Source organism: Cyanistes caeruleus, chromosome 8 (assembly GCF_971803275.1).
Source record: "Cyanistes caeruleus chromosome 8, bCyaCae1.hap1.1, whole genome shotgun sequence".
NCBI classification, from domain to species: domain Eukaryota; kingdom Metazoa; phylum Chordata; class Aves; order Passeriformes; family Paridae; genus Cyanistes; species Cyanistes caeruleus.
The window spans coordinates 5,135,479-5,148,497 of record NC_141708.1 but is presented as its reverse complement, the minus strand read 5'-3'; the positions used below and the strand labels follow the sequence as shown (position 1 = coordinate 5,148,497).

Here is a 13,019-nt window from a genome sequence, read left to right as displayed (position 1 = left end):
TACATGAATTTAATTGTTTAGACTAATCAAATTTCCCCAAGATACTGATTATTACAGGCAGTGGTGTGCTGGCTGAAAAGATGTCAATTCTTGGTCTAGAAGAGTTGTAAAGGACACATTTGGAGACAAGTCAGGGCTCAGCAGAGAAATTCCACGGGCAGCAGAGAGAGGAGAGCCCAGGGCTGGCTGTTCTGCAGGGATGGGATGCCAGGGATGTCTGGGATGCCAGGAATGGCCAGGTGAGTCTGCCCCGGGATGGCAGCAGCACCTTCAGTGCATTGTAGTTCTGCTCCACCAGATGGCCCCAAGCACATACATTCACCCCCAAAAAACTCCCAGATGAAATATTTGACACCACTCCATGAAACTCACTGATGCATTAATGTTTAGAACTGTTTAATTAGGCACAATCAGGAGCCAATTGCAGGCACAAGCACAGTAACTAAACAGAAACATTAAGGATTTGCTTTTATAAATGGTTTAAATATGATATCCAGGGCAATTAAGATGTGCATGGCTGCATCATACTGATTGAGGTTTTAAATTCCTTTGGAGTTTTATTGCCTGAAGTTTCTGTTGTCCATCAGAGAACCAATAGGGAAGAGACCAGCAGCAATGTGTGTGGAATAGCAGCCAAATCAATAGTGGGAAATTCCCATTTCCATATGCATCTGTGTGGAAATGTACAGAATAAATAAAATCATCTCAGTTTTGACTCTGTTTTCTTTTAACAAAACCCTCCATGACTCTGGGGTTCCTCTAGAGCTGAATCTACAGCCAAGGGCTGTGCACTGCACCTGGGTGTGCAGCACAGGGAATGTGCATGCAGGAAAGGAAGGGAAAAAAGGGCTTTTCCCCATTGTGACCTAAATACTCAGAGAGGAAAAGAAGAGGTAAAAAGTAAAAAGAAAATAAAAAATATTGACAGAAATAAAGACAATGTAAGAAAGAGCTAAAATAGCCCTTCATTTATAACTTTGAAAGAGTAAGTAGGTTGTTTAGTGGACTGTAATTGCTAAAGAATAATAAGCTACCCTGGTGTCATGGCAGGATGGATTTTAGTGTTTCTTTGGCCAGAAGTTTTTGCCTAAGCATCTGATTGTCTATGGACTCAGGCAATGGAAAACTGGAAATGTTGTTCATCCAGACATGTTTGTATTTGATCTCAGTAGATCTGAACCCACACCAGTTTTATGTCCTGTGAAAAATCTGAGTACAAATCACTCCAAAATGAAAGTTGTCTGCCAAGCTGCTCCTGATTTTGTGTCAGAACTATGAAATGTACAGAAACTTTACTCAACATCCTTTGAATCCTTCTTAAAACATACAAAATTATTCTACTTTTATGTGATGTGTTGAGACTCTTGCTTGGTTTCAGAGTTTCAGGTGCTACTACCACCTGTTTTTGGTCACGTCCCTTCTGCTGCAAGCTTGCTATTTTCCACAGCCTTTTGGCAGGATGAAGTTTACCTGCTTTGATAGAAAATCAAGTTTGTTTTAAGCTCTCCTTACCATGAGCTGCAAGATTTTACCCCAAGGCGGGTAAGAAGCATGCACCCATCCTGGCAAAAGGCTGTAATCTCCAGAAAAGCCAGGTCAGCTGTGCTGCTCTTTCTGGCTGTGAACATCTCTTTGAGGACTGAAAGTTGGCTGCAGGTGGCTCAAAGAGAAATCTTTGTGAGAAAAGTACTGAGAACCCGAGTTTGCCACCTAACAGGATCGACAGCTGCCTCCATCGGGGTGGGATCAGTTCTCTCCCCTCTCCAGTCACTCTTAAAAACATAAATAGCATTGAGGGCACCTGCTGTGCCTGATGTAGGGATGGGATGAATAAAAAACTGGGATGTTCCCAGGGTCAGAATGTGCTGAGGTGTAGTGGCTGTGCTGTACCTGCTGCTGGCTTGTAGCTTAATTCCACAATGCAGCCTAAAATCTTTTTCTTGCTATTTACCACTACAGCTCATATTCAGTTTAAAAATCAAAGCAAGTTTTTGTTCAGCAGCCAGCTGCAAGCTGGGTCTAGTTTTAAAAAAAAATCAGTCTGAAGTATTTATGCTTCATAAATCACCCTCAGCTGATACATCTTGGAGAGCCAGAACACTGCAAATCTTGTTTCATTTGTAACTAGAACTCCTTGTTTTATGGCTGGCTTGATTCACATAACATATGAAGCTATTTCTGCCTGTTAATAAAAACAAAGATTATTCCTGTGCACACCTATCAGGAGTGGAGGTACACATTCAGTCACTGGGGGCAGAAACCAGAGGAAGTACGAGTATTTGACAGCAGGAGACCAACTGAGTGCCCTCAGAGGCAGGTGACATCCACCAGGGTTACCACCACCACCAGTTTAATATGGAGGTTTCACAATTTAGCTTTGCTTCCTGAGAGCAAACCACATTTTTTAAAATCCAGACTAGAAGTAGTTGACTGAGGTTTGTCCGAAAATTAACAAAATGAGATGTGCAAGGGAGAAAGATCTCCTTCAAATAACGTTTTTAGTGCTCTCTCCAGTGCCAGTCACACACCCCAGTTCTCTGGGTTTCACTCATTCTCCTTGCAACAAATCTAGCACTGGTGTACTTCTCTGTAGATGAGTTTGGTACGGAATCTTACGTGTCTGTTCTTCCAAAAACACAGTCGGTAAAAGTTTTACTACTTAGTAGTTAATTCAGAGTTCAAGGCTTCCCTTTAATGCACAGTGCATATATTAGGCAGATAGGTTTAACAAAGCCTCTATGGCATTAATTCTCCAGCAATAATCATGTACTAAAGTGGATTGGATTCCAGCTGCAGTCCTGATGGCTGTTTTGCAGCTATGTGCAGCATTAATAGTTATGAACACTTTCCTGAAGGACATACCCCTTCAAGCGCCCCAAGAAAGCAGATAATTAAATACATTTAAATGTGAATTAATTTGCTGCATTCCATGACTTAAGGCTGAAACTCCCTTACACTAAAGATGTCCAGGAGTCTCTCCATACTTAGCAAGTTAAAGCAGGAGGAAGTTAAATGAACTCTGTGCAAAAGTAGAGTAAGACATTACAAGGATTTGGGCAGCTCAGAGAATGCCATTGAGAGGAATGGTGGATGGATTGGAGGAATCACAGGAGTAAACCAAGTCATTGGTTGTTTTGCTGCCTTTCTCCCATCCCAGCAATTTGGGGTCCCATATAACCACAACCTCTGCATGTTTAGCTAAACTCATCTCTGGGAATGAGCAGGCACTGAACTAATGGCATCATTAGGCTATAATATCACATATTATGCAGCATCTGGCCAAGGGATACCGGAGTAACACCCTGGGTTATCTGCATTAACAAGGGTTTAAAATGGATGTGTGAACAGGTGAAAAGCCTTAAATACATCCAGCAGAACGTGTTCAAACGCTGTTAATCCTTTATGCAAAGACGAGGAGAATGGGCCAAGCCCAGCGGCAGCACGGGCAGTCTGGTGCGTGGTTCCCTCCGCACACCGTGCCGGAGGTTCAGTGCCTTGTGAACACCCGATGTTATTTGTTGTGTGTGCGGAGGTGATGCTCTCTCCCGCCGGCCCCATCTATTATTATTTTTGGTTTTTTTTTTTCTCCATCTTTTCGAAGCGCGGGGCTTCATTAGGAGCCAGAGATGAACACCGGAGCGCCAGCCCACGGTCGGAGCCGCAAGCCAGCGGGGGTGCCCTGGGATGTCAGCCCCTCGCACCGATGGGTTCACGGCCCTCCAGAGAAGGATGGGGAGCGCTGCTTGGGGCAGACAAAGCTCTCACATGGCGCCCCTTCCCCGCGTTAGGCGGGGACAGCACCCGGACAGCATCCGGACAGCACCCGGACAGCACCCGGACAGAACCCGGACAGAACCCGGACAGAACCCGGACAGCATCCGGACAGAACCCGGACAGCATCCGGACAGCACCCGGACAGCACCCGGACAGAACCCGGACAGCACCCGGACAGAACCCGGACAGAACCCGGACAGAACCCGGACAGCATCCGGACAGAACCCGGACAGCATCCGGACAGCATCCGGACAGCACCGGGACAGAACCCGGACAGAACCCGGACAGCACCCGGACAGCATCCGGACAGCACCCGGACAGCACCCGGACAGCACTGGGACAGAACCCGGACAGAACCCGGACAGCACCCGGACAGCATCCGGACAGCATCCGGACAGCATCCGGACAGCATCCGGACAGCACCCGGACAGAACCCGGACAGCATCCGGACAGCATCCGGACAGCATCCGGACAGCACCCGGACAGCACCCGGACAGCACCCGGACAGAACCCGGACAGAACCCGGACAGAACCCGGACAGCACCCGGACAGAACCCGGACAGCACCCGGACAGAATCCGGACAGAACCCGGACAGAACCCGGACAGCACCCGGACAGCACCGGGACAGAACCCGGACAGAACCCGGACAGCACCCGGACAGCATCCGGACAGAACCCGGACAGCATCCGGACAGAACCCGGACAGCATCCGGACAGAACCCGGACAGCACCCGGACAGCACCCGGACAGCATCCGGACAGAACCCGGACAGAACCCGGACAGAACCCGGACAGCACCCGGACAGCATCCGGACAGCACCCGGACAGCACCCGGACAGCACCCGGACAGAACCCGGACAGCACCCGGACAGAACCCGGACAGCACCCGGACAGCATCCGGACAGAACCCGGACAGAACCCGGACAGCACCCGGACAGCACCCGGACAGAACCCGGACAGCACCCGGACAGCATCCGGACAGAACCCGGACAGAACCCGGACAGCACCCGGACAGCACCCGGACAGAACCCGGACAGCACCCGGACAGCACCCGGACAGCATCCGGACAGAACCCGGACAGCACCCGGACAGCACCCGGACAGCATCCCGCTGCCGGCGGTGGCGCAGGGCGGCCCCGAGGGGCGGGACGGGCCCGGCTCCGGCTCCGGCTCCGCTCGGCAGCGCCGCGGGGGCGGGCGGGGAGGCGGGGAGGGGAAATCCCCAGGATCCCCGGCCCCCTCCCCCCGAGCGGGGACACCGCGTTAGTCACCGGGACCCTCCCCCCGAGCGGGGACACCGCGTTAGTCACCGGGACCCTCCCCCGGCGCTCGGCTCCGCCGCTCCAGCGCCGCTCCCGCACAGCGCGGCGGCCGCGGCGGCCGAGGGATGGCGGGGCCGGGGCTGCTCCCGGCCGGGCTCTGCCCGCAGGAGCCCCGGAGCTCCGGAGCGGCCGGCCTGAGGCGGCCCCGCTGCCCCCGGGCATGAGAGGCGGCGCTGCGGGGCTGCGGGAGAGCCGGGACCCACCATGCGGGAGCTGGCGATCGAGATCGGCATACGGGTGCTGCTCTTCGGGGTCTTCGTGTGAGTAGCGCCGGGCAGCGGCGGCCGGCGGCACCGCGACAACTTTGCTCCGGTGCTGCTCTGACAATCTCCATCCCCGCTCTCCATCCCGCACTCCCCGGGATGGAGGTAGCTCGCACCGGGATGGAGGAGCGGGATGGAGGAGCGGGATGGAGGAGCGGGATGGAGGAGCGGGATGGAGCAGCGGGATGGAGGAGCGGGATGGAGGAGCGGGATGGAGGTGCAGGATGGAGGAGCGGGATGGAGCAGCGGGATGGAGGAGCGGGATGGAGGAGCGGGATGGAGGAGCGGGATGGAGGAGCGGGATGGAGGAGCGGGATGGAGGAGCGGGATGGAGGAGCGGGATGGAGCAGCGGGATGGAGGAGCGGGGATGGAGGAGCGGGGATGGAGGAGCGGGATGGAGGGATGGAGGAGCGGGATGGAGGAGCGGGATGGAGGTGCGGGATGGAGGAGCGGGATGGAGGAGCGGGATGGAGGAGAGGGATGGAGGTGCAGGATGGAGGAGCGGGATGGAGGAGCGGGATGGAGGAGCGGGATGGAGGAGCGGGATGGAGGGATGGAGGAGCGGGATGGAGGGATGGAGGAGCGGGATGGAGGAGCGGGATGGAGGAGCGGGATGGAGGAGCGGGATGGAGGTGCAGGATGGAGAAGCGGGATGGAGGGATGGAGGAGCGGGATGGAGGAGCGGGGCTCGCCCGGTGGGCTCCGGCGGTCAGGGGATCCCGCCGGGGCAGCCCCCTCGGGATGCCCGAGCGAGCGGCAGCTGCCGCCGGTCCCCACTCTGGGATGCTCGGGGGTGGAATGCACCCCGAGGTGAGTCTTTGAGGGAACTCTCCCAGCCCCGGCGTTTTGCCGAAGAGCTGAATGGAATTTTTCTTAGAGAAGCTTCCATTTGTGAGAGAAGTGTGCAAAAAGCGGGCAGCCAAAACAACGCAGCCTCAGAGGCGTGCTGGTGGTTTCGCTGGGCTGGTTGTAGTTTGTGGGGTAAAGTCTCACCTGGCGGAGCTGTGAATGAGCCTCAAGAGCTGGTTCTGGCAGCTCCCGGGGCTGGGCTGAGTGTGGGGTGGAACGTGGGGGATTTGGGAAGCTCCTCCGCTCCTCGGGCAGGGAGGAAAGTCATGGAAATCTGTTTGTTGAAAGATGTGCAGCTGTCGCCGCAGGACCGTTCTTTCTCTCAGCCTTTTTTTAGGAGAAAGCAGTTATGCATTATTTTGCTTCGAGTATTTCAGCCCTTTCTTTTATGCAGCTTGTGTTCTGCACGCATTTGAACAATGAAAAAGTTCCACTCTATATAAGTTTGCATTTCTATTGCTTAATGTTTAAAGATGAGTGTTCTCAGTCCTTGTGATCTCTCAGGAATATCACAGAACCAGGACTGGATTTTGCTGTTGGCTGGTTTGTTTTCCTGGGGATGGATGCTGTTGGTCACAGGGCAGGCAGTATAGGACATCTGTTAAGCTGTGATATTGACTTAGACCTGGTGAAACTGAATGCTTTGATGGGTCCTTTCTGAACCTCTCATGGTTAATTAATAACTTGTCCAATTTACTGGTGTTTGCTTTTTTTCCCCTCAGTGCTCATTTCTTTTGAATATTGATGCAAATCTTTTGATTTGCAACAAAACCCTGTGAGGTGCCTTTGATATCTGTCAGTTCAGTTGCATCTCACTTTGAAGGTAGACCCGTTCCTGTCAACAGAACTCCTTCCTGGAATATGTGGAGTTAGAGGCTGAGCAAGACCTCAGGAGCTGATGCTACATCAGAACCTTTCTCCTCTTTATGATTGTGTGTATAATTCATCACCTCTACCACCCCTGCAGGAGATCTCCTCATGTAGCTTGTTACTATGATATGTAAATCATGAGCCATCATAATTAGTCATTTCTTGGTTGTGCTTCTCTTCTGTCTTTGTTTCCTCTCTAAAAGATTCCATTATTTTCACCACTCTTTATGAATTCCAAAATGCTCTGGGGAGGGGTAGCTAACAGAAAAGCTCTTGCTAGAGTCACCATAATGGCAAATGCCTGTGGAAGAGATTCTCATATTTTCAATCAGCTCAAGTCCTGCCTCATTGGGATTCTGGGGAATAATTCTGATATTTCAATAGGTCATTCAGAGCATTCATTGACATCTGAAAGTACTCAGCATGGTAGTGTTCCAAATTCAGCTCAGTGTTTAGTTCCACGAAGAGCTGCCCTTTATTTGCTGGTAATGGTTGCAGGAATACAACCTCTAGGTTGACCAAAAGAAGAGCTTTTCCCTTCAGATAATATTAGCACAGAAGGAATCTGTTGCTATTGCGATAGTATTCAATAGTTCTCTCAGTTTTCTAAAGTGGCAATTACTCACATTTCGAAACTTTTGTGTGGCAGAGGTTTAAACACCATGTTTCCTGTGGTTTTATAGACAGCCAGTGCAAAGATTTTTACAGAGCATCGAGTTCAGTGGAATATCTTTTCAGGTGTGAATTTGGAAGCCCTGGGACTGGAATCCAGGCAGCAGCAACTTGAGCTCTATTGCAGAAGAGATTTCTAGGAATGAAGAGGCTGTACAGGTTCCACCTGCCTTGGAAAGGAATGCCATTAACAGAAATGAGCTGAGATCTGGGCTCAGCTCTGTGAGTGCCAGCAAATGAGGAGCTGGACAGAGGAGAGGGAGCTCTTTCTGAAAAGGTCTTGATGGCTTTGTGTCATTACCAATCCTTATAGCGACAGAAGCCTGACCTTGAAGGTAATGGTTCCACAGCTATTTGAGAGTTCTGAACCATCTGTGCCTCCCAGATGTCTTTGAGCTTCCACCTAACAGTTCATATCACTCACAGCAATAGACTGACATATTTTGTACCAGAGAATGCAAAAGAAAAAGGTGCATATTCCACGCTGGAGCTTTGCTTGGTAATAAATGTCATTTCATAAAAAATGGAGGTGTGAAAACTTCTGTTGATGATTGCTGAAATTGAATGTATTGCCAATTTGAATGTATTTTAGCTCAAGAACAGCCATGTTTTCTATGTTTAAGACTGGCATTTTTTTTTCCTCTCCAGTTGCCAGAATTATCAACGTCAGTCATTCCATCAAAGGCAGAAACCTATACTTGTTATATAAGATCTCTTCTATCCTGCAGATGGGCACCCTTAGAAGCAATGCACATTTTTGGTAGTTGGGTATTGATTTGGTTGAATTCAGCAGCCATTTAGGGAGGATAATGATAACAACTGACTCAGTTCTAGGTGTTGTGCTCATGGCAGTTGCTGAGAGCTCACTTAGCAATTAAAGACAGGATTAGGTATTGAAATTTAGCAACTCAAGCTTCTCTGCCTTCACAGAGATCTGTGCTAAAGGGCATTTTAGCCCTCAGGATTTAGTGGTATTGAAGGAAGGATTAGTTAGAACAGATTTATCAGAAAGGCTGTGTCTGCCTGAAATTGAGAAGCAGGAGTTAAAAAAAAAAAAAGCCAACAAACCCAAACTCCAAACAACAAAGAGTCAAAACCCAAAAACAAGTGGTAGCAGTAAAAAATACACCTAAATACACAATTTACTGCAAAATTAAATAGGTATTCTTTGAGTACCTCCAGCAAAATAGCTCTCAAACTTCAAGTTACCAACTGCAAGCATAATGATATTTCTCTTCTGCTCCACAGTTTTTCCCAGTTTCTTAACTATCAAATTAATTTTTAGTTTTCAAGATACGTATCCTTGCCCCTTTTGATTGGGCTGAACTGATCTGATAGAGCACGGGTGGTTTGTTAATTCCAAGGTGGAGAAAATTCTCTCACTATAATTTGTCTATGACATTATGTAGTTTCAAATATTTTCCAATCAAATCTTATCTTTGATCAATTCCCAGTTCATATGTTTGTTTAGGTTTCTACTTACTAAGAAATATTTGTGAGTACAGAACTGAGTTTTATTTTTTAAGTGAGGTTTGTCGTGTAAGCTCTCAGAAGTAGAAATGGTTTTTAATAGAGCAGCCATGAGGATGTACTTTGTTTACAGGAAAAATCCAATGCTAATTTGAAGAATGATTGAATTAGGGTCTTGCAGCCCTGTTTTTCTTCATTTTTATACTTATTTCTACGACTTGGAGCATCTTAAAATGCCTGATTAATGCTAAAACATGTTAAAAATGACCAGACCTTCATCTTCTTGCATGCAGTGGCATTTGTCACTTATGGGTTGCTTGAAGAAAGCCAATTGTTTTGACTGACTTGATTTTATTCAGATAAGCCAATTCTAAAAAGATTTGTGAGCAAGTCTGATAGTTTTACACAGGAGTGATGTCCTTAAAACGAAGTTTTTCATCTGTCCTAAAATGAATTCACTGAGTGGTAGCTCAGAATGAACCTGAGGGCTGTCTTTATTTCTCAGTGTTCTGTTTTAGGTGTCTTCATGAGGAAAACTTTCTGCAGCTGTTTCAGAAGTTTTAGAAGACCACACTTTTGGCAGGGAGAGAGGATTTACGTGTGTTGTTGTATATTTATCCCAAGGACTTGTCAACAGCACATCACTGATGTTTAGAGAGCTAATTGATTAAAAAGGCAAAGTCTTTCAAGGATTGCTTCATCAAACCTCGAGCTCTTCAGTGCATGTGATGTGATTAAAATATAAATGTCGTTTGGAGTAATTGGATATCTTCCCCACAGCACAGTCTCATTAGCAGCCTCCCTTGGGAATCAATGTTTATCTGCAGGCTAATATACAGATATACATTGCACACGTGTGAGTTTAGAGCACTGACTAATGCTGACATCCTTTGTGTGTGTGTGTGCCACGTTCAGTTTCTGGTGTAAGTAAATAAAAGCTGTTTCTGGGCGTGTTGTGTTTCTTACAAGTTTACAATATTAATATTTTAATCGAGTTATGAATATGCATGGAGTAATTTGGTGTGCAAAGCTCTTTCAAGTAGCTTTCTTTGTCGGGATGTTGTCTTCTGGATAACCTGCATATGTTGCCTTTATAAATGATACTGTGTATTGTCTTGTTAACACAGAAAATCAATTACCAGAGGAAATTCTACAGGGCTGCACTTTGCATTGCTCTTCTCCCAGATTGTGTTTGCATTTCCTCTCTCATATGGATTTCTGGAGGATAGACTGAGCTGAAAATTGTGACTGTAGGTAGCAAAAGCAAGATGGTATTGAGAAGAAATCACCAGACTGAGACATCAAGATTTATTTTCTCATTCTGACTCAGATGCTGAGAATTTACACAAATCAATTGGACCAAGAATTCAAAGCACCTTTAAAGCCTTGGCTCTCTAGTTGAATGTTTCAAAGTAGATATTTGGCCACTTCTCAGTGATTTTGTGTCTTCTGTTCTTGATTTGGATAGCCCATAATTCTGACTCTTTTTGGAACCTGACTTTTGGCTTCTGATCCTCACAGTCCTGGGCTTCATTTCTGTCTACCCTAATTTCTCATCAGGAAAACAAAGATAATGCTGCTTTTTCTCACCCTAATCCTTCAGTTAATTGATAAATTCTTTGTTGTCAGGTAGCCAAACACATTGAACATTCTGGGAGCTTTCTCAGTGTTAGTTTCACAAAGTGTAATGACAATAGGAAATGAGAACATCAACATGTTTGCTAACCTGCTTAAAAATAGGTGCATCATTGTAAACCCTAATTTACATGCTATTAAAGTGAGGGAAAAAATTGTTTTGCAGGTTGAAGTCTAATTCAGTGAGTAGGGTTAATGAAGAGTTAAGGGAAAGACCTGCTGTAGAAAAGAGCTTTTCTGGTGCTCAGGATCTGAGAGCACCTATCAAAGGTTGCACATTGAGCAGCAGACTTGTTCCAGTGCTCAGCAGAGTGGGTCACACCTTTGAAGTGATGGGAGAGCTAGAATGACATGGAGCTCCTCAAATTCCCTGATACACCACAAAGCAACCTGAATTTTAACTTTGCTCGGCACTGTGTCCTTGACAGGTTACTGTGACAACAAAAGGCCCTAAATACCAATTATCCCTGGTGTCATATGGCCACAGAACAAAATGACTGTGTGCCTGTCCTGATGTGAATGAATTACCACAGAGCTCACAGGGAAACTTGGTGCTGTGTGGGGTTTTATGACCAGGTTTTGGTGGCTGTGATGATCTCAGTCTGCATTCCCCATGCCCCTGTACCACTGCAGGGGAGGAGGGAGAAAAAAAATCAACATTAAACCTGGGGAGAAGGGTGGGAAAGCTGTTTTAAGGCTTAGATTTTATTTTCTCATCTTCCTACTGTGATTAGACTAGTTTCCCTCAGTCAAATCAGTTTTTCCTGTGACAGTAACAGCTGAGAGATCTCTGCCTGCTCTTACCTCGACCCAGGTGCCTCTCACTGTATCTTCTCTCCCCCAGTCCAGCTGAGGAGGGGAGTGATGAAGCAGCATCCACTCAGTGACATCCTGCTGTTCAGCTGCTTGGTGTCTCAGGTAGCTGAAACTTCTGATTCCATTGCTTTTGTATTTTATTTATTGGAATAGGTTAGGATTTTACTGACTTTGATAACAGTTATTTAGGGGAAATTGTGCCTACCTGTCTTTTTGTGCAGACTCTGGTCTGTGCCAAAGGCAAACTGATTTTACAGACTGTTGTATCGATACTTGTAGATTGTGGAACTGAGTTACTTCATTTGTCTTCCCTGAGTCTGGGGGAAAGAGGGAGTGAAAGGATGGGAAGAGGGAAGGGGATTTAATAGCAGCAATTCTAATTGTCCTGCTAATAGGGTAGGATTTACAGTTGATCTCCATGGCTAAACCCACAGCTGAATACATGCTAAAAGAGGATGTTATTGTAAATGCCAAAGCATCTGCTCCAGATTTTTTGAGGAGTAAATGGTGACTTTGTGTCTCTTGTTGAATCTTGTTGTTGAATCCCATTTACTCACAGGCTTTGGCACTTTGTGTTTATTTGCTTCTAGCCTGATTGAGGATGTTTTATAGTGAGAATGGTACTGATAGGGTTCCTGGGGGGAAAATTTTTCTTTAATAAATCGATTCTTACACTTTGATCTAAGCACAGTCAAGGTAGGGCACAACTGTGATTCTTATGGGAAAGAATTTAATAAAAATTATAGTCTTACTGCTGAGAATGTACTCATATCTGGCACAGTAAATCAAGATCTTTATGGTCTCCCAATCTGTCAGTGACTTTGAAAAGCCAGTACTTGGAAACAGCTGGCAGAATTATTGATGCTAAAAATGAATTAAGAATAATATTTAGTGTGTCTTGTAATTTTTTGGTGTGGCGTGGGCTGTGCTGGTACTGAACAGGGGATGCCCGAGTGTTGCAAGGATTAGTGGATCAGGACAGAAAGCTAAAGGCAGCACTCATGACCCTAATTAAAGTATTGGTTGTGATCCACTAATGAACAGCAGGGCTTGCATGGTCAAGGAAAGCTTCACTTGTTTCTGGGCCAGAACAGCTCCTGTACAGGAGATGCAATTGCATTGTCTGCATGGAAGAGACAAAGTTGTCATCGGTTCCAGCACTTGAACTAAGATTTTCATGACTATATGGACTTTAAAGTACCTTCCATTCACATTTTCCCCTTGCCTTTAAATGTTAAATTTGTCATCATTGGACCACAAGTCATTGATATGGAAAAAAACCCCTGTAATTGATTGATATGATTCTGTAGAAAACTAAATTGGGATTTTTTTTCTTCATTTTAAATCAG

The 13,019-nt window shown here is 46.9% G+C and overlaps 1 protein-coding gene across 3 annotated transcripts in view; it reads left to right on the top strand.

The window, feature by feature from the left end:
• The first annotated feature begins 5,216 nt into the window (after nt 1-5,216).
• The window catches only part of PLPP4 (phospholipid phosphatase 4), a 48,370-nt gene continuing 40,567 nt past the window's right edge, over nt 5,217-13,019 (top strand). For 2 of the 3 annotated variants that reach the window (XM_086901215.1, XM_086901216.1), the window contains exon 1: nt 5,217-5,354. In XM_086901215.1, the coding sequence (XP_086757341.1) occupies nt 5,299-5,354 (56 nt within the window). In that variant the 5' untranslated portion in view covers nt 5,217-5,298. Of the gene's footprint in view, nt 5,355-11,666; nt 11,773-13,019 lie in introns of those variants that run through there. The other variant, XM_086901217.1, reaches the window with a different exon arrangement.